The sequence below is a fragment of the Phlebotomus papatasi genome, chromosome 2 (genome assembly GCF_024763615.1).
Source record: "Phlebotomus papatasi isolate M1 chromosome 2, Ppap_2.1, whole genome shotgun sequence".
Taxonomy (NCBI): Eukaryota; Metazoa; Arthropoda; class Insecta; order Diptera; family Psychodidae; genus Phlebotomus; species Phlebotomus papatasi.
This window is the reverse complement of record NC_077223.1, coordinates 8,502,698-8,525,527: the sequence shown is the minus strand read 5'-3', so window position 1 is coordinate 8,525,527 and position 22,830 is coordinate 8,502,698. Positions and strand designations below refer to the sequence as shown.

General features: G+C 36.2%; 2 protein-coding genes across 2 annotated transcripts in view; one reads left to right on the top strand and one right to left on the bottom strand.

The window, feature by feature from the left end:
• The window catches only part of LOC129803630 (deoxycytidylate deaminase), a 147,680-nt gene that overhangs the window by 43,936 nt on the left and 80,914 nt on the right, over window positions 1-22,830 (top strand). The window lies entirely within an intron of this gene.
• The window catches only part of LOC129803628 (LIM/homeobox protein Lhx3-like), a 97,264-nt gene that overhangs the window by 42,941 nt on the left and 31,493 nt on the right, over window positions 1-22,830 (bottom strand). Inside the window, exon 2 of the mRNA XM_055850336.1 lies at window positions 1,090-1,220. Coding sequence (XP_055706311.1) covers window positions 1,090-1,114 — 25 coding nt within the window. The 5' untranslated portion in view covers window positions 1,115-1,220. The remainder of the gene's footprint in view (window positions 1-1,089; window positions 1,221-22,830) is intronic.

The window sequence follows — 22,830 nt, the reverse complement described above, 5'->3', positions numbered from 1 at the left end:
TTTCAGCAAGATATTATAATTTTTTTTGTAGTTTTATGACAATAATTCAAGATTTTAAAATACAATTATAAAACTGTTATACTAAAAACGACATGTTCTAAGGCGACATATTGATCCATTTATGTTCTGAATTAGCTTAGAACTACAAAAGACATTTCTTTCGTATAAAATTTTAAAGAAAATTGCTCAATTAATGAGAAATAGGATTGGAAATTTGTGGCGATATTTTATTTTCACTGTATGATCAATAAGAGTTAAAATTCTGTTATAAAGTTCTTGCTCGATTATATTTTTATGTTTTAAAGTCCTAGAAGACTTTAAAATAGTAATTTTAATCAATTCTGATATCGCAAGTTTCATATAAACACATTTTTTCTTTCTCAAAAATTGCCTCATTATTTATCCTGAAATTGCCCCGCAACGGGGGACTTTCACGCATTCTTCCATTCAAATGAAATCATCTTCTCCACAATGGACCAATGAAGTTAAAGGATTATTGTTATTGTTTGTATTAACCCGAAACCCAACTGTAACTCACAGAATATATAAAGTTTTAATTCTGTTTATCATATTTTTACAAAATGGTCTCAAAATCCATTTTGCAATTTAGGGGTGAAACTGCCCCACCCTCCCCTACCTAAGAGACTTACACATATATATTAAATATTAGTTGGCTTATCTTCAATTGTTAATAAAATTGCAATAATTTAGTGTAAATCTTTTACGAAAAGCAAAAGAAATTCACATTATTCGAATTTCACACTTTCCCCTTTCAGCCATCTTGCGGAATTATTAGGAATGAAGAATATTTCTTTTTTTGGCTTTTCAAATAGATCATCGATTTTTTCAAACTCTACTTTTCAAGTTTTCAACAAAACAAAAAATGATTCAGAACAGTTTCAAAGTCCGAAATATTCGAACGTAAACAGAGTTTTCGAAGAGGTAGATTTTCTGCGCCGAAAGTTAGGCAAATGGGCAAATCTAACTGGTCTAAAGTTCAATGGTGTTTTTATATTTCGAAATAAAGGTTTCGAATGAAAATTCTCCGTTTCGATACCGTTCAAAATGATCCTTATTCCCTGCAATTACCTGTTACACTTTCTGATGTGTGCATGCCCGTGAGGAGTTGCTTGACATCTCCGAGGCTGAAATTCTTCACAGGAGACTCGTGGGATCCGTCTCCGCGACGTCTTGGTGTTCCATGAGTGCCCAGTTTGATGCTGAAAGATAAATCAAAAGTACTTCAGTTTATACAAAAAAAAAATTATCCACAACCTTTCTCAATTTCAATGTAGTTTAATCCATTCACAAGAACTCAACCACAAGTGTAAAAGGGAATTGTGGAAAAAGCGGGTGTGAGTTTCATGTTCATTTTCCGCAGCAGCAGTCAAAGGTGGTTTTGTGGGTCTTCGGTAGGGAGAGAGGATGGAGAAATTTGGTATATTGTAGGGAGGGTGTGTGTGGCAGAGCTTGCAGTGCTCCCTAATTGGGCGTAAAGGATTAAATTTCAGTCATGGTGTTTGGGTCAAGCAGAAAGCCACGGTGGAGAAACTCGTCTTCACTTTAGCCAGCGAATATGAGAACAACATGAATAAGTTTTCACCGTAAACTCAACTATGTCTTATTCCTAAAACTAGAACATTGTATTTCAGGAAATACTTGAAAGGAAAACACACTCAGAAAATTTGGCGATAAATGTTTATTTTGTGGAATTTCCTCAAGGTGTTTCAGGGAGAATGTCTCAGCTTTTCAAAGTCTGCAAAACCATTAAATTCCGTATAGCAATGATGCAGGAAATGCAAACATTTCGTATGGAATTGTCTAATTAAACAAGCATATTATTCAGGTAAACTAAATATACTGAAGTGAAACTCAAACTAATTCATTGAGTGAGAACTATTATACCTGGAAACCTTTTTACAGTAATATTGCGACGGTTTCATTCCATAGGGAAAACTGGGGCGGTAGTAATAATACTTCGACATTTTTTGACCATTTCTTTAGTGCAGGGGTGAGCAAGAAACGTTTGAAACCGAATAAACGTCAAAATTAGTTTGTCCAAGTGGCGCTTTGACAATTAATGGACAATTTTTATTTGACGTTTGTTCGGTTTCAAACGATTTTTGCTCACATCTGCTTTAGTGAAAAGTTTCAAGCATTCAAATTCTGCTGTTTCAGGACAAAATTGTCCTGTAGTAGTAGTAGTAGTAATAATAGTCCTGACTTGGTAGAGTACCAAGCCGTTTTGCAGAGAAACAAGACAGAAAAATTGTTAGTGATAATTTTTGTGATTTGTTCATTAATAGCTCCCAACTGTTGTTTCTAATGTGATCAGTGTAAATTTAGACAAAAATAGTGACAATATCCAAAATAATAGACTAACCAAGAACCACTGACGAAGACACGATATAGTGTCGAAAGCTCTGGAACCTTGAGTGTTTTAATTTTGGATTAAACCACCTCACCGACGCTCACCGGAAGGACAATTTTGTCCTGAAACAGCAGAATAAAAGTCTCACCGTCGGTTTCACCTACCAGAAATTAGAATCAAGCATTCAAATTTACTGATCAGGGGATTTTAGGAATGGTTCGCTCACGATGCGAATTTTCTCTTTGGTTGCAAAAAGCTAGTCCGTCATTTCTTAGCCTTAGGAAACCTTAGGAAACCTTATTAATCTCATGAGACGAGATGGGAAATGGTAAACCAACTCTTTCCATATTGTAACCATTATAACGATCTTGGACCTCTCCGTGCGCTATTCGACTCACGCCATAATTTTCCGCGCTTATGTCTACTTGCCGGCGAATTAATTAGCGATTGACATCTAGTACGTCTAGTAATTTTCTTAACGAAGTTGACGTGCTGAACTAGTTGAGTGTTGATGTTGAAAATGAGGCGTTCAAGGGATTAGACAGTGACAGTACGCACAGTACGTCATTCCAAGTGAAGCAGTCAGTCAGTTCAGACGTGTTTTTTAAAGAATTCTAAAGACGGCGAGTTGTTTTTTGTGAGAAAGCGTCTTTGTGTCACTGAAGACTTGTCTTCGAGAACAAAAGTTGAAAGCTACTTCGAGCAAGGTGACGCTGATCAGTAAGCCTCCAGCTCAGGAGCCTCAGTGGATCAGTGGATAGAGTAGTGGCTCTATGACTGTGAGGTCTTGGGTTCTAGACTGCGCAGCTGCAGATTTTTCAGCTGCTGTAATAGTCTCGAATTCGTCCAGCGAATGAATAGAAAAGTAATGCCAATACATTGACTGTGAACCGCCTAAAAAGAGAGGTTGGTATAGGAAATAAGTTTCGACATGCAGAGTTCAGTCGATTACAAATAATCATTCACTGCCCAGATCCACAAACCAAGGTTGGTTTACCGTGATATAAAGCGGTACTGTGTGTATCAGAACGCACACAGAGCACTGTGATATGGAGCAGGTTTACTCGCCTTGGGGGTTAAGATAGAATAGGAGAATGGGGAGTGCATAATGGGCCCAAATAAGTGGCCTGGGTGCAGCGGTTCCGCAAAGAATATAACCGACCCATAGATAAATCTTAATCTTAATCTTAAGCCTCCAGCTCTAGAGAAGATAAACTTCACGTTTTGAACGTAGAGAGAACGTTTGTGTGAAGACGGAAATTTTCCTTCTTCATAAAGATATGCTTTGGTCACAGAGTTGAATGTAGAATTTTGTGGCAGAAACTATTTCTCGTCAAAAAAAGAACCGTTTATTGGTGAAGGGAAAGAGAGAGCGCATTTCTTAATGGGTAAGGGTATCTTCGACATTCCCAGGGTATCCCGTTCACCTTTAGATCGTAACAATTGTTGTCAGAAGTGGGATCTAGAGGGTCTGGAAACATATGTCTTATATATGATTGAAGATTTTCTGGTGATCGCCAGTGGGAATGGAATCACCTCAAGATTAAAACACTTTTTTAATCTTCCCCAGAGCTTTCAGTCTGGATATTGACCTTTTTCAGTAATACAATCACACTAATACAATCACAGTAATACAAAGTAACACTAATCACGCCAGTCCAATCGTCCAATAGGACATATGTCTTATCTTAGGACATACTGAGATCACCCCGAAGATGCCCACGACACTCAACGGAGGCCTATTATCCGACGAATGTTAAGAAATGTTCCTTTTGCATATTGAGGAGAATGAAAGAAGAATCCTGATGATTAAGAACCCTTTTTAATCGACCGTGGTGTCTTCCACATTCCCGAGGTACCCTTAAATTTCTGTATGTAAAATATTAGGCTCTTTATTATTAATAACATTAATAATAATGCTGGCACAACATTCCATGAAGCAACAAGGCCTTCCCACAAGGAAATTTCTAGATATGCCCTATTATTTTTTCTTGTACGGGATGAGGTTGTCAGTCTCATGCCCGTGGAATCAAGTGCAATGGAGCTCACTAGATGCAATCCAAACACCTTTAACGCCAGAAAAATTCCTGGTGACCTAAAAGGGATTCGAACCCGGGACACTTGCATCATAGAGCGAATACTCTACCACTTGACCCATTGAGTGCCATCTTTTGATTTATAATGCTTTCATTAATCGAGAAGATATCGTAATCCGAATGAGAACTATGAGGTGGTTCAATCACGTTCTTAGAGCTTGTAACAGATCACCAAAGTAGTAAGTGGCACTTACTGAGTGTTGCACTGATAGAAAACAACTTTCTTTCTATTGACCAATTTGGCCGTTTCTGGTTAATGACTTCTTTCAAATGGTCTAAATCTTGTTTGATGTACCACTTTGTCAATGTTTAGTCTGATTAGAGTACCTCACAGTATATATTTCCCTTAACATTTTAAGATTTGTCTGGGAGTCGTTTTAAGCTTTTATCGGTTTCGCTACATTCAGGTCATTTATTTAGGACTAATGCACTCCCCATTACTCTATTCTATCTTGACCCCCAAGGCGGTCACCCATCTCTTTATCTCCGCTTCTGTATGAGACTAGTCTGGGATGGATCAGTCTCAATAAATGTGCATTTATATCGACAGATCTCTTCATGCTGAACTCTTTTCTGTACCAGCCTTTCTTATTTAGACGGACCATTGCCAATGCATTGGGATTACTTTACATTCCATTCACTGGACAAATTCGATATGGCTAGGGGAAAGTACTCTCCCTTCCAACGTTCATGCCTTCGAATAATTAGAATTTCTTTTACTTTTCCTAAGAGATTGACTCATGATTATCACATAATTATCAATAATTGATAATAAGCTAATTAATGTTTAATAGAAGTGTGTAAGTCTCTTAGGGAAATTGAAAGAAAATTCACATTATTCGAAGGCATGAACGTTCGAAGGGAGAGTACTTTCCCCTACTGAAAAATCAGTAGGGGAAAGTCATGGCTGTAAGTATTGGCTTGACTACCGTTTGAGTCGCTTCTCTAGTCCTCATGCACAATCTTTTGTGGTTAACATTATCCTGGGTAATTTGTTTTAGGTCACTAGTTACCTTCTGCTTCAGAAACGTTTTTTTGTCGTTGCGTTTTAATGGTCAGGGCACTCAAACATTAAGCTGATGATCGTGTGCTAGTGAAGTTTTTCGTGGAGTATTTTTTTTATAATTTGCTCAATATCAATAATTTGTGAACATAACCCAGAAAATATAAATAAAATTGAGTAAATTGGGTGTAATTTCATTATATTGTAAATGGAATACGAAGTTGCTCAATTCTGACAGCTCTTTGACAGCTGTCATCCGTATATCAGAGAGCTAACTTCATTTACGTATCCGGAAGGGCATTTTACAAGGAACCGAATGTCAGGAAAAGACATTTTCACTGTGATAAAAAGTAATATAATACACCGCTTCTGCCCAAAACATTCTGGCAGCATGGGAGAAATATCCACACTGCGCGAAGGCGCTCCTAGGCGGTCTACTACAGTAATATTATATGATTGCATTGCAATAAAGTATTGCGATACGATTAATAATAGTAGGGCATTTCTGAATTGTCCAATATGTTGAACAGTTTTGTCTTAGAAGAAAAAACGGTTTCATAAGCTTACAAAGTTAACATTCTAATCTGAGCTCTTTCAATTTTGAATAAGAAAATATTGAACAAAGGAAACTATCTTATTAGCTTTTATGAAACTGCCCATCGGGTTTATTTTTGATATTTGAGATTTTCATTACTATATTTCAAAATAAAATCTATTTAACTTGATTATATTGCGATTTTGTGTAAAAGTACCTGAGTGGAATAAAATAATAATAATAACTTGATTATAGACAATTTAAGGGTGTTTTTGTGGTTGGAGGGAAACCCATCGCTTACAGAAGTGACCTGACCACAAATCAGAAGTGGGAATATGTATGTATGTAACTTTCTATTTCCTGCTGGATATTTCATTATTGGAAATCGCCAAGTATGAAATGCTCACGTCTTTCGATATATCCGCAGTCCAGAAAGTTAATTACATTTCAGAAACATTTTCTCTTTTTCCGCCAACTTCTTTAATACATAATATCGCTCAAGCACAATGGCAATTTGGCTGTGTTGGTGTATTACTTCTTCAGAAGGCAATCCCTCAATTGAGGGGGTGGTTTTCGGAAAAAAAAAGTTTTCTGGGGTGCATGAGAGTGTAATAATATTAGGTACAAAGGCAAACGGATATTGTTCTCTCAGTACTAACTCATCCCATTTTGTGGCGAATCAAGAAGGGGGGGACCTTTTGGATGTGTTTGTGGTGTAAATAAGATTGGACTTTTTGTAATGGAAGAGATTCATTTTATTTTTTTCCACCCACATTTGGGACAGTTAATGGTGTGAAAGCTTTTATTAATTAAGTTTTCAGTTTGGTGATTTATAAACCATTACAATATGACTAAATATATGGGGAGGATATATGTATTTTGGGTATTTTGGGATGATATTCTCTTAGAATATCCCTGGAATTTCATATATATATATATGCCCCTCTCCCTCCTCAAACAAATGGAATCTTTCCCTCTGGGGTGTATTTAATTTGGAGAAAATGAACATTATCCAATTAACAATGCTTCTCCCAAAATGGATTTCGATGAATTTCATTTCAATTACAGCTCCAAGGGAAAACAATTTTCCACTCAGACACAACATGAATTTCCAATATGTATATGTGTCTCTGTGAGTTGGAAATTGCATTTCACAATATCAGATGTTTTCAAACTGAATGTCCATATCATTCTACTCCCCAATTCAATTTCGAAATACAACAGATTTCTAACAAATATCTTAGCTCATCCACGAAAATAGTTTTCGGGAGTCGTTGTCAGTATTTAGCAAAATAAACTACCCTTATCAGGCATTTTCTCAATTTCTCAACATTTTGAAAATTTCACCCACTGCACTACACATAATCGGAAAAGTTTTGTATTTTTTTTGGTCACAAAGTTCATTTATATGAACTTTTGGTATGGCTATTTGCCAGTACTTTGGATGATAAATTAGTAAATAATGTTTTCAAGTCTTGTTGATACACTTAAATACGCATTCCAAAGACTAAATCTTAATTGTAGATACTTGAATTGAAACTTGCGAGTGTAAAAATATGCTTTGAAAGTACACTTCAGTGAGTGTTGAAAGAAAACACAGGGAGTCTTGAGACAAACCATATTAGTAAAATTCGGAAGTTCGGACTGGAGTTTCCAAAATGCAAGAATTTATAAAAACCGCGATATTAGGTGAGATTCTTAACAATCTCACCTACTATAATCCTAACAAAATATCATGTCGTCCGATCGACCTCAAATTTGGCCAAAATGTGTTTCGCCACTTCCTGATTCCGAATATATATGTGGCTAAGTTACGTTCCCGGCCGGCCGGCCGGCCGGCCGCTCTTTGGAGCTTAATAGCTCCTAAACTAAAAAAGATATCGACTTGCGTTTTTCGGCAAAGGTTATATATCGGGTGAAAATTGCAAATTGGTGCATAGACCCCCCACCCCCCACCCCTCCTTCCGCCATTTTGAAGACCCCCCTTTTTTTGTTTTCTCAATAGCTCCGCCCCTATGGCATTCAGCGGACTCAAATTTTAGTATGTTATAGCTGGGCCTTAGAGCTTTCCATCAATACCAAACTTAAGGTCCCCCGACCCCCCCTGACCCGAGCTATAATGGTCCAAAAAAATTTCTTAAAATGGCCATAACTCCGGTTCTAATTGTCCGAATTTAAAAAGTGAGGGCTTTTTGGAAAGCTCTCGTGAAATGCCACTTCCCCTTCTAACATCGCAAGTTCATAAAACCACCGCTAGGGGCGCTTTTTTTTAAAAGAAAATTTTTAAATCTTAAAAGTTAAATAACTCAAAAATTCCATTGTGCATCGGGCTGAAAATTTAGTATGTTGTAGCCGTTGATTATACCTATCAAACAAAAAAAACCTTAAGTCGATCCATAACCCCTGACCCGAGCTATAAGGGGTCAAAGTTCGAACATTGACCGGCCTCTATCTCCGGTTCTAATTAACATAGCGACCTAAATTTTACCTTGTTGGTTTCGTCTCGATGAGCACTTTCAGATGGAAGTTCAAAAAGTCGCCACAGGTGGCGCTGTGATACCGTCAAAATTCATCGAAATTCAAAGTCACTTTTCTCAAAAACGGCATTGTGCAAGTTAATGAAATTTTAGTATGTTGTAGTCCAGTCTAGGACGTTTCCAAAATGGTGCGTATGTGCGCTGTAGTTTCAATAGAACCGGAGATATGAGGGGTCAAAGTTCACGAAATTCAAAAAATCATATCTCCGGTTCTATGTGACCGATTTTGATGAATGAGGGCTTAAACGAAAGATCTCACCAAATGCTACAACTTTCTAGAATATTTGAACTTCGTGGGACCAACACCAGGGGCGCCACAGTCGAAAAACCAATTTCAATATCACATAACCTCAATTATCTCGACTGTCGCTGAACCGATTTTGATGATTACTTCAACATAATTGTAGAGCACATTTGTCTCTACATTTCGTCCATACATCATTTTCCACTCAGACTACGCTATCACTCCGATTTTGCCGTTTAAGTGTGAAAAAATTGATTTTTCCCATAATAACGCTTTGAAACCACTCAGATGCCAATTTGACTGCCTCTACTCGACCAAGACACTTAAAATAGGGTTTTAAATGGAAAGCCCCACAAAATACAACAATTCTTTGATATAGTTGAAGTTCAACAAATAACTACTTGGGGCACTCTGGATGAAAAGACGAGTTAAGAAACAAAAAACCTCGATTATCTTGACTTCTGAGTAATCGATGAGATCAATGTTCTATGGGAAAATTATAGAGAACATTCTGGTCTACATTTCACCCATATATTACTTTTGTGCCAGTTCATCCAAATCCTTGATATTTTGGTTTTAATACAAAATTTGTAAAATTTCAAGAATTTGATTCAATTTAACTGAATGGCGTCTCCCAACTTCAGCTCTAAATCGAATTTGCATGCACTCCGAGCTAGCTCACGTTAAGAATCTCACCTACATAAGCCGGTTAGGATTATCTGTCCCTTTCCTAAATGATTTGGATTCTTTGAATACGAAGCTGCTATCCGTTTTAACATTTTCTAAAGATTCTCTTCTGTAGAAATCCTTTTATTAAAAATGACCACTTCGGGTAACAAGTATCAATAGGTATGGGGCAGAAAGTAACAAAAACCGAGCAATCTGATGTCTCACGGCGAAAAGAAACGTCATTGTCATGTGTCGCCGCTTGTTGTTTATTTGGCATTGGTTAAACGATTTGCAGTCTCGTATGTGTTTTTTCCGTTTTTCCAAATTTCCAGAAGTTTTAAAGTTCCTTATTCTATTATTCTGTGTATGAGAAAACATTCAGGTTTGCAAATATGGCATTATAATAATTTAATTAGTTTACTTCAAAAATCATTTATTATAAAAAAAAAATACAGAAAAGCGAGATGGTGTGTGAATATAAAAGAAAACACAGGAAAACTCTCGCTGGCGCTGCGGATGGTGGAAAGTAGTGTTCCGATGAGACCAACCGCCAAATTTTACGAAATAAATTATCAGACCCTTCGACGTTACTGGCAAAAAGGAGAAGGTTTGAAAGATACGGCATTAGAAAACCGCTCGATAAATGTATTTCCTTACAAAATAGAGAAAAATGACATTCACAAAGTTGTAGAGCGATAAATTTCCTATAAAACTGCGCTAATCAGAAATTTCTGTGGAGGTAGCTCGAGAAAAAATTAAATACAGTAGAGTCTCTCTAATCTGAATCTCTCAAATTCGAACGCCGTTTGGATTCATAATGTCAATTGTGAGGTTATGTTAGAAAGTTCGTATTCTAGGTGAATGAAAATCATATATATGTGCTTCTTCTTGAATGTTTACATTATTATTACGGATACTGTATCCGTTTTGTGACTTTTTGCCCCAGTCTCCCCTACTGAGTGAAGGGCTTGTACGTTTACGTGGTCTTTGGTTTTTTTTGCCTATCTGAAAAGTTATTAAATTAATATTAGATCAATATTGGATTCTGTCCAAAATTACCCCATTGTACCTAAAAATCTCTATTTTAAATGTTTGAAGGTTAAAATTCAATCAGTCCGGAAGGCTTATTTCTCAAACGATTTGGGTCTTTTCTTGCATCAGTTCTAAGTTCCAATATGGTAACGAATCGGTGTAACCCGTTGATCTTTCTCCGATTTTTGAACTCTGTTTCCCTCAAAAAGTCAATTTTCACGCAATCGAAAGGCACGAACATACCACAATTTCCTCACATCCTAACACCAAAAATTTCTGTGGACTGGGATTGTTATTAAAATCAAGAGGATATCGTGTCAGTTCCCCATCCAATATATCCCAAAAACCCGGATCTGAAGAATTCATCTCTGCAATGTTAGAGGCAAATGGAATTCTCTTAGCAATCCCACCCACATCATGGGATATTGTGCTAGAAAAGAAGGGTCCATACCAGTTTCTTCGCATTTCAAAGATGTACACTCTCGTCTCTGGGATGTGTTGTGGAAAATTGCGGGGGGGGGGCAGGAAAAGGAGAAAGGATAGAGGGAGGGAATGAGAGAGAGAGACTGTACCTCTACATAAAATATGCACATTATTTGATTCACTTTATATGCCACCCAACGTCACCCATTGGCTGCATGGAGAGTGAATTACATTCGTGTTATATTGAGTTGCATTCCCAATGTCCAGACAGCATATTCCAATTTAGTATTTGGAATCTCTGACATCGATCACATCATGCCAATTTGTTAAAAGACCCTCTCTTCATCCCCATATTGCATGTACGTGAGTTTCAACGAGATAAAATATGGGATAAAGAGAAGGAAAGTCAGTAGGAGAGATGGAATATCTTAGATTCACCTACCTCCTCTATATATAGGGGAAAGTACTCTCCCTTCGAACGTTCATGCCTTCGAATATTGTGAATTTCTTTTGGTTTTTCTAAAAAAAAGGGACAGATAATCCTAACCGGCTTATGTAGGTGAGATTCTTAACGTGAGCTAACTCGGAGTGCATGCAAATTCGATTTAGAACTGAAGTTGGGGGACGCCATTCAGTTATCTTGAATCAAATTCGTGAAATTTTACAAATTTTGTATTAAAACCAAAATATCAAGGATTTGGATGGACTGACAGAAAAGTGATATATAGGTGAAACATAGACCACAAAGTCCTCTATAATTTTGCCATAGACCATGATCTCATCGATTAATCAGAAGCCGAGATAAGCACGGTTTTTTGTTTCTGAACTCGTTTTTTCGACCAGAGCGCCCCAAGTGTTCATTTGGTGAACTTCAACTATATCAAAGAATTGTTGTATTTTGTGAGACTTTTCATTTAAAACCCTATTTTAAGTTTCTTGGTGAAGTAGAGGCAGTCAAATTGGCATCTGAGTGATTTCAAAGCGTTATTATGGGAAAAATCAATTTTTTCACACTTAAACGGTAAAATCGGACAAATCGCATTATCTGATCGAAAAATAATGTATGGACGAAATGTAGACACAAATGTCCTCTACAATTATGTTGAAGTAATCATCAAAATCAGTTCAGCGACAGTCGATATAATTGAGGTTATGTGATATTGAAATTGGTTTTTCGACTGTGGCGCCCTTGGTGTTGGTCCCACGAAGTTCAATCGTGTTAAAATTCAATCTCATTAAAATCGGTCAAATGGAACCAGAGATATGATTTTTTGAATTTCGTGAACTTTGACCCCTCATATCTCCTGTTCTTTTATAACCACAGCGCACTTACGCCCCATTTTGGAAACGTCCTTGACTGGACTACAACACTCTAAAATTTCATTAACTTGCACAAAGGAATTTTTGATAAAAATGAGTTTGAATTTCGATTAATTTTTACGCTATCACAGCGCCACCTGTGGTGAATTCTTGAACTTCCATCTGAAAGTGCTCATCGAGACGAAATCAAAAAGATAAAATTTAGGTCGCTATGTTAATTAGAACCGGAGATAGAGGCCGGTCAATATTCGAACTTGGTCTCCTTATAGCTCGGGACAGGGGTTATGGATCGACTTAAGTATTTTTTTTGTTTGATAGGTATAATTAGCGGCTACAACATACTAAAATTTCAGCCCGATTGCATAAAGCAATTTTGAATTATTTAACTTAGAAAATTGAAAAATCTTCTTTTTAAAAATAGCGCCCCTAGCGGTAGTTTTACGAACTTGCGATGTTAGAAGGGAAAGTGTAATTTCACGAGAGCTTTCCAAAAAGCCCTCACTTTTTAAATTCTGATAATTAGAACCGGAGTTATGGCAATTTTAAGAATTTTTTTTGGACCCTTATAGCTCGGTTCTGGGGCGTCGGGGAACCTTAGATTTGGTATTGATCGAAAGCCCTAAGGCCCAGCTATTACGTACTAAAATTTGAGCCCGCTCGATGGATCACAAAAAGACAAGACATTTGATTGATATCATTTAAGAAACAATTTCCAAAATTTTGTTTTTATTTGTTTCCGGAAACAAAATAACCTGGGTTTATTGACTTCAAAATGGCATGAAATATCACCATTCTCTTTTTACAGTCGTATTTTAGGGTTGTCATATCGATAATATGGCTTTTCCAACAATTTATTCCTATTGGAATAGCAGTATTTCAGAAAAATTGGAAAAGATTCTTTTTGTTAGCGTTTTTCTCTGTAGTAATAGTTTCAGTGAGTGTATTAGACCTCAGGCTAATCAATAATAGATTGTTTAGTGTTTCGATAGAAATATTTTCAGAGAAAATTCTAGATTCAAAGGCATGTACCGTCACATTCGAAGGCAAAAATTGTACCATGCCTTGGACCAAATCGACGTAGTATTTCTTTTTACCTCATTAAAAGAAACTAAGGGATTTTGAATGGTAAATGAGATAAGTATGGGATCTCAATTAACTAGAGATTTTTTTGGTGTAATAAAAATTGGGATTCATTTTCGATTATCCCAGAAAAAAATTCATCAAGTTTGAACTTCATATTTGTGGTCCAACCTAGAGTACTTTCCCCTACCTTTTGTCCAAAATCGATATTTCCCTTTTGAATTGACTATATCCATCAATTGTAAATTATGATTAGGTACAATAACGAGTATATGTATCATTTAAGCAATTATCCATTTAGTGCTGATTAATCTCACGAATTGCTCGTCTCAGTCCGTTCAATTACTCTTAAAGCCTCATACCATCAAAAGCAACCCATTACTCAGCACTTTTCGAATTGATCCCAAAACTCTGACCATCCCCCCCCCCCCGGCTTCATTCTTCCTTTCCCGCATAGGAAAACCAGACAAAAGTCCATGGTAAAGTCTTATGCACACTCACCAGTGAATTTATTTTATTTAATAAAAATTCCAACCAATAAAATGTGTACATATTGTGGGTGATCTCTTTTCCAAAGACTTTGGTGGTACAGTGTGGAATGATGTGTGCCCATACTCAAATTCTAACCCCAAGGAAAAGTGGGTGGGTGATGCCTGGGAGTATATGTCTCTATTGATAAATTGGAGAAGTTGAGAGCAAATGCATTGTAATGTAATGGAAAAGTTTCGTTTTATCTGATGACGATGCCACACAACTTTTTACTCTGGCATTTCGTCGTCTCCCAGTGGATTTCTCTTACACCCAAAGTCTCTGTCCATTGCCACCATTCCTCCATCCTCCCAAAGAAACCCCTTTTTGCTTCTCAGAGTGTCTGAGAAAGACGTTCCTATAGTTCCTATATGTCTCGAAACTCTCCTGCTCTATTCAATCTCAGAAAGTTGATCTCAAAAGCAACAATACATTCGGAAAGGAGATTGAGGAGAAGAGCAAGATAATCAGGAGAACCTGTACCTGTTTTTTCCATTTATTCTAGTCAAATTGTTGATAATATCGAAATAAAATTATCAGACTTTGACTATAGAAGTTCAATCACCGTTTGTCAAAAATAAAATCTTTCGCTTTTGTAATATTCATGTGTCGATTCTCATCGTGCTAGATTCCAAACGGTAAGAGATATTGACTTCTGCTTTTCTGAGACAAGGGCTTTCGATCGTTTTCGGTTATGTTTTGTAGTTCGCCCAGGTGAACACTTCGTGCATAAACAGATATGACCAGTTGAGTCGCCATCTTGAGTTCCACAAGTTCCACATTTGGATTTATTTGAAAGATCTTGAAATTCCAAATCCGACTGCATAGGTCATAGGCATCTGAAAAGCAATTCGAGCAATTTACCATGCGTGCCAACTGTGATTCTGTCAGTTTTCGAGGGTTTTCATGTCTGCCAACATTATGCTGAATATGTATAATATTTATACTGAAAAAGTGTGAGAGAGCGGCAAGATAAAACATTTGCTATCTTTATTTGCCATTCTAGCAGTTCAGAAAGTATTAATCTTATATGTGACACCACGATTAGGGGGAAGTGGGGCACCTTTGAATGTGGGGCAACTTTGAAAGTAGGATTTTTCACCTATTTTTAAATAAAATTTAGCCTTACTGTGTTGTCACACTTGAAATTTAAAATTTTAATATGATTCACATTAATTGTCGCTGGTGAGAGTCCAAATGTGTAATTTGTGTGTTTGAATCATTTTATATTCAAAATTTGATCTATTTGTTGATAAAAAGGTAGACTTAGCCCGCAAAATTTGATATAAATTGATTTATAGCATTAATGCGAAAAATTAATGCGATTTTCTCTTTAATTTTTTAATGTGAAAAATATTTATGCTTTAGGTAAATTTAAACTTATTTTTGTAGGCCAAGTCCACTTCTTTATCAATAAATAGAAAAACCCCAAATATTAAGTGACTCAAAGACACAAATAACATATTTGGACGCTGACAAGCGACAATTAATGTGAATCACATTAAAATTTTAATGTGCAAGTGTGATAACGCCGTTACATTGATATAATTTTGAAGCGTACATTAAAACGCTTGATTTATATTAAAATACATTTATTGTCTAAAATTTCCGTCGAACTCCTCGATTCTGTCAATAGCGCGGCTACTTACTGGTTCTGCTGCCCGAATAAGAATAGCGCTGTATAGAGGGGGACAGAATCAGGAACAATAACAACAATTTAAAATATAATAATAATTATGTGTTGTTCCGCAACACTTTAGCTGCACAAACAGATTTAGAAGATGAATTACATTATGATATGGCTGAGTTCGGGACATCCATTATTATTATTAGTGAGACTCTTAACAATTTCAACTATACTTATAATCCTAACAAAATCTCATATCCTCCGATTGGGCTCAAACTTTGCTAAAATGTGTTTCGTCACTTCTTGATCACGAATATATGGATGCCTAAAAACGTTCCCGTTCGTCCGTCCGTCCGTCCGGCCGCTCTTTGGAGCTTAATATCTCCTAAACTAAGAGAGATGTCGACTTGCGGTTTTCGGCAAAGTTTATCTATCTATATGAAAATTGCAACTTGGTGCATTGACCCCCCACCCGCCCTTCCGACATTTTGAATACCCCCCTTTTTTACTCAATAGCTCCGCCCCTATGGCATCGATCAGGCTCAAACTTTAGTATGTTATACCTGGGCCGTAGAGCTTTCGATCAGTACCAAACTTAAGGTTCGCTGAGTCCTCTGACCCAAGCTATTAGGGTCCAAAAATTTTTTTTCAAATGGCTATAACTCCGGTTAAGAAGTGAGACCATTTTGGAAAGCTCTCGTGAAATGCCACTTCTTCTTCTAATATCGGAAGTACATAAAACCATCGCTAGGGGTGCTATTATTAAAAAGAAAAATTTTCAATTTTCTAAGTTAGATAACTTAAAAACTCCATTGGGCATCGGGCTGAAATTTTAGTATGTTGTAGCCGCTGATTATACCTATCTAACAAAAAAATACTTAAGTCGATCGATAACCCCTGTCCCGAACTATAAGACGTCAAAGTTCGACAATTTACCGGCCTCTATCTCAGGTTCCAATTAACATTTTGAGCTAAATTTTGGGTTTTTGGTTTCGTATCGATGAGCACTTTCAGATGGAATTCCAAAAAGTCACCAGAGGTGGCGCTGCGATACCGTCAAAATTCAAACTCATTTTTCTCAAAAACGCCATTGTGCAAGGTAATCAAATTTTAGAGTGTTGTAGCCTAGGTTATGAAGTTTACAAAAAGTGACGTGTGTTCGCTGTGGTTAGAGTAGAACCGGAGATAGGGGGAGGTGGGGCTACTTTGAGCTGTGGGGCTAGATTGTTATACGACTTTTTCGCCTATTCCTAAATGAGGCTAGTCCTTACAATTATTTTATTTAGATACACAATTATTTTGTCTATCCAAATTACATCATATTAAAACCCAGTTTCCTTTAGAAATATGCGAAAATATCGTATAACAATGTAGCCCCAGAGCTCAAAGTAGCCCCACCTCCCCCTATGATGGGTCAACGTTTACGAAATTCAAAAAATCATATCTCCGGTTCTATTTGACCGAATTTGATGAGTGAGGGCTCAAATAAAAGATCTCACAAAATGCTACAACTTTTTAGGATATTTGAACTTCTTGGGACCAACATCAGGTGCGCCACAGTCTAAAAACCAATTTCAATATCACATAACCTCAATTATCTCGACTGTCGCTGAATCGATTTTGATGATTACTTCGATATAATTGTAGAAGACATTTGTATCTACATTTGCCGTTTTAATGTAAAAGAAAATATTTTTTTTCAACAATGGTGCTGAGAAAGTACACAGGTACTGATGCGATCGCTTTTATTCAACTATTTCATTTAAAGTGAGCTTAAAATGAAAGGTTTCACAAAATTCAACAATTCTCTGACATAACCGAAGTTCGTTATATGGACAGTAGGGGCGCTAGAGACAAAAAATGATTTCAAAAACAAATAACCTTATTTATCTCGGCTTCTGAGCAACCAATAACAACACGTTCTTTGACAAAAAGAGAACATTCTGGTATACATTTCACAAATGCATCATCTTTCTGTCAGTTCGTCCAAATCCTTGATATTTTCGTTTAAATACAAAATTTGTATAATTTCACGAATTTGATTCAAGATAACTGAATGGCGTCCCCGAACTCCAGCTCTAAATCGAATTTGCAAGCGTTCCGAGTTAGCTCACGTTAAGAATCTCACCTACAATAAGCCGGTTAGGATTATCTGTCCTTTTTTTAAAATTTTTATTTATTAATCAGGTAAAATCGATAAATTTTGCGAAAGTACTTTTAGGGTTTAGTATCTAAATCACAAATTTGAGCATTTCGTAAAGCATGGACCGCTTTGCCACCCCTTTTTTTATTTTCAATATTTTAAAAACTATTTTACATGTGAAATAAAAATAAACAAATTGCCGAGAATTCTTTTACCCTTTAACGACGAGACACTTTTTACGGACTGAAAATCAACAATAAAAATTAAACTAAGAAACATAATCAATGATAATTGATAGGGACAAAAATAGCCCAAAAATTTAAGTAATTTTTCTGACAATGCCAGTGAACAATATTTTTCGTTTTAATAAAAAATATTACGTATGAGTATTGTAGTTTGTATTGCCAAAACGGTTTTGCTTAAAAAAATTGGAAGTATAAAAAATAAATAAAATCAGTTATGAATTTGAATTCGCCTTTTTTGAACTATATTTACTATATAGCAAATAACTAGAGACTTGCAAAAAATATTCTAGATTCTTTCAACCTTCTACTTTACAATTTTATGTACAAACATAAGAAAAAATAACTTTAGGTAGTCAGGAAAAATAATTTTCTCTATGGGACACCGGTGTTCCAATCGTCCTTAAAGGGTTAAAAATAGGAAACTTTTCTTCCGCATGAAGGCACTGTTTTTCCGCGAGTGGCGCTGGCAACTGTTCTCAATTTTTATTTCTCAAGTTTTTGGGCGAACAGTTCGGTCAAATTTTATAAAAATTTTCAAAAATTACCTTATTATTGAAAATTTTCACACAAATATTTCCAACTTCTGCTTAGACTCGAATATCAATGCATCTCAAATCAGTTTAAAAATTGTATTAAAAATCTTGCATGAATTTTTATCGGAATTCGTGTGGATTAAAATATTCTAAGTATAAGTAGTTTGATTTTCATTTGAGCTTTTCTCGTACTAATCCTGTGATTATATCGGCTTGGCAGTTTATTTTTTATAATAGACTGATATATAACACAGTTTCTGGTTTTATCTCACGGGAGACTTCGGAGTATACAACTTTTCTCGAGGATTGGAAAGGCGAGTTGACAGAAAAAAAACGAACTCAAAAGAATGAATGGGTAGAAATGGGAATTTAACTAATAGAAATGGGGATTTATTTCAATTGGAATGCGTTGACATAGAGTCCTTGGAGATTTGATTTCTCGAGGAAATATTATATCTTCCGTTGGGAATACTTTTTTTTCTTTTTTTTTTTAAATCCTATTTCTCGTTTATTCTTCATGGACAGTTTGCCATCATTTAGTGCAAACATTGTCGCTAGAGAGGGATACTTTAAGTCATCAAATAGTACTTCAGTTTTTTTCTTGGTTCTTTTCCTTTTCTATTGAGATATAAGGAAGTACTATGGTGATAGTATATAGTGAATGATTCGGTGCAGAAGGGAGAAATGCGAAGAATCATTTCGGACTGGGCTTGGAAGATGTGATAGGGAATGAGGATGGGAATGCAGGAATTCCAATGATGCTTAAATGAGATGATTATTGCGAAATTGATATGCCAATGGAATTTTGTAATAAAATCACTTATTGATATGTCAGATAATGAATAGTGGGCTCATTTGCAGAAAATCTATTGTTTGATTCCCATTCTCTTTTAATGCATTATGTGGCATTGCATTTGGCGAATTGGCATGAGTGGCAGGAGCAATTCTCGGTAGGGTTGACTGGACGGGGAAAAAAAAGGCAAAATGAAATCATGTTTGATAATTAATTGACATTCGGAATCACCGCCGTATAATTCAATTTGTCGGATGATTAATATTGTGACGGAGACAACGCATAAATTGTCCAGTTTCTGGACAAAAGGACAGCCGAAAAGGGGGGTAACTATGGCTAGTTATGTATAATTTCTGAATATATGGGGTGCGATGGATGCCTCCAAATGCGCCACTAGGCTTATTTACTTATGTTTATTGACTACACCAGACTCTGCCGCAGAGCTGTTTAATTAACAACAACACCATAAGCGTTTTAATGCACTCTCTATGTAGCAATATTAACTACACATAAGCATTCTCACTGGGAGAGAGACGTATGGTGCTATTTTATGCATGTAGCCCCAAACCCTCAGCTACACATCATTCAATCCACTCAGCCAGTTATGTACTTTGGGGGCACATAATGTGCATATCATGCGAGGGATTTGATGGGTGGCCCCACCAAAAGATGAAATTTAAACCCCTCAACACCCAACACACTCTTTTGCACAATCAATTTTCCAGATGGAATTTTCACTAAGTGATTGCGAGGGATTTTCGAATTAAAAGGACCTCACTCACATTGTCATTCCCTAAAATGCCTTTCTCCCATTGCCGAATAATTTAATTGAAACATTAATTAAAAGGTGCGTCGATTTAATCTCTTTCGATATTTATTCCAAAGTTCTGAATTACCTTTTTTTTTAGGTAATACCCTAACAGAGTCCATTAATGATACGTTTAAATAAAGCAAAAAGAGAGTGAAAAATGTGCAAAGCTTCCTTTCACATTTCTAATTTTGAGAAGGCTTTTTAATAAAACTTGGTTTGTATTTAATTTTCTGAAGCATAGTGTTGCTGATAACTCGGCTGGCGAGTTGGGAACAAAATCACGGCGAAAATAGGAACAGCCGCGGCGAAAATGAGAACAGTTGAAGCAGTTCCCCAGTTGAAGCAGTTCTTGCACACCTCTGGTTTAATCGGTAGTGCTTGTTAAACAGAACATATCATTTTCTTTGTAACTGCTACAGTTTCTTGATAAATTAACAATATTTTTGTTGAGACAATGGAGACTATGCAGATTTCCTATGCAGAAATTCTGCCGAGAATCTGTAGATTTTCGGCAGAATTTCTGCCGAGAATCTGTAGATTTTCGGCAGAAATTCTGCCGAGAATCTGTAGATTTTCGGCAGAATTTCTGCCGAAAATCTACAGATTTTCTATGCAGAAATTCTGCCGAAAATCTACAAATTTTCTCTGAATGTACTAGAATATACCGTTACAATTCAGAAAACCTACGAGTAAATTGGCATGTAGAGCAATGATTTGACGGGAATCGCACTTTTTGACACATTGACTTCCATCACTGAGGTTCCCTGTCGAAGAGGTGTTCATTCGACCCTAATGTAAAGATTTTTTTTTGTATTACGAAACGCACCCCATTGTTTACTTTTGTAAATTTGCTTTTTTTACTGAAAAATCAAACAAATTTCACTGAACCTGATTACTGATCGTAAAGAACTAAATAAGTCACAAAAACTTAAAAATAAAAGAGAAACAAAAATTTATATGATGTTAAGCAACATAATTTACTACGCATTCAGAAATAACCTCAATAAGTTCTAGAATATACCGTTTCCAAAATGTATTGTAACACCCTAACCTAGGAAGTGGTTTAAACTGAGTACAAATTCTCAATTTGACTAATTCTAGACTAATATTCTGCTATTTTTTTACTGCTCGAACTCAAAGAGAGAGCAGTTATTTAATCGACTTTTTTTCAACTTGTCACCGTCTTGGAGCTTAAACGGTGAGAGATATTAACTTGCGGTCTTCGGTGACCTCCAATAAAAAAAACAATATCTTCAGGTTTTTGACGAACTGCGAGAATGCCAAAAAAGGATAGCAAGTGTTTTATCTTGCCTCTCTCTCGAGTTTCGCTCGAAAACTAACCGAATCACAGTTGGCACGCATGGAAAATTGCTCGAATTGTCTTCAATTCAAACGAATGCGATTCAGAAAGCAATTAATACGAACAGTAAATATCTTGCTCTTCGTATTATTCCACTAGATTGCACTCTTTCTAACACACGTAGTTTTCTGTTGAAACTTTTGCATACACTGAGGGAAGGTTGAGTGTTACCAGGACACGAAATGAGTGTTGTCACAACTAAAATCCAACACTCGAATCAACCAACCATCATATGAGGCTTGGTATTACGCTTGAGGCTTCTTCCAACACTCATGATTGAGAAATTCAAGCCTCATCGAGTGTGAGAACTTTCCAGTGGCTTCCAATTACTGTTGCTCTTTCACTCACTCAGAATTGTCAAATGGCATACAAAATATTAATTCACAGTGGAATTATTTTGCAAAGTGGTGATAGTTTTTGCGTGGTTTTCAATATTTATAATAGTGGAAATTGGGAGAAAAAGCTCCTCCGATAGAGAGTTGTGTCGTGATTCGAAAAAGACAGTGCCGACAGAATTAAGCTGAAAATTAAGAGTGTTTTGCATAAAAATTACACAAACTATATTTTTGGAAAAATGAGTTTTGTTGTTCAGAAGGCTTGCTTAAATCTCTGGAGTGCTTTGTGATAAATATTTTGTGTCAAAAAGACCTGAATAGTGAAAAAATTGAAAGATTTGTTTGCGATATTGCATCCCAGTAAAAAAGTCTTTAACATGTCGGATGTTTCACTCAGAAATAGTCGGACGGGTAAAATTCTTGGAAAAATGTGTCTTGAATTCGATAAAAATCGACAAAATTTGGTAAGAAATTAGATAATAATAGCAAATGAAAAGTATTTATTATGAAAAAAGCGTGTACGGTCGTAGTGCCAATAAAATTATTAAGTGCAATTGACTTCTATACTGAGAGTTCGAGTACGTCGATTTTGTATCTATACGGCAGACGAGTGTTCAACACTCACGAGTGTTCATGCAACACTCGATGAACACTTATTTTGAACGTTGGCGATAGTCTCATCAAAGAAATACAAGGCTTGTACCAACACTCAAATGTCCGAGCGTGATGGAAGTTTACCCAAGTCTTAGTGCGGTTTGTTACAACACTCATTTAAAAAAAATTACCTTTGATTTAACACTCAATGTAGGGAATATGTGTATTATCAAATCTCATTCCGCGCGAAGTTTTCCCAACACTCATTTCCACACTTATTTATTTGAAGACCTTCTCTCAGTGTACTATATACTTTTCTTAGCGTCTCTTCTTACTTCGGTCAGACTCCCGAACGCAAAAATTTCTTCACATAACCTCAAATTTTGTATTTTAAATTCAACCGTCGTTTATATTTGAGGAACTTGACAATCGTAAAATCGTTTCTAGATGATGCAAATTCGATTGTAACGACTTGAAAGAGAGTTAAATTAAAAGTTGTTCAATGTATCTCAATGTTATTTTATATTTTGCACCAATTGCACATTAATTTG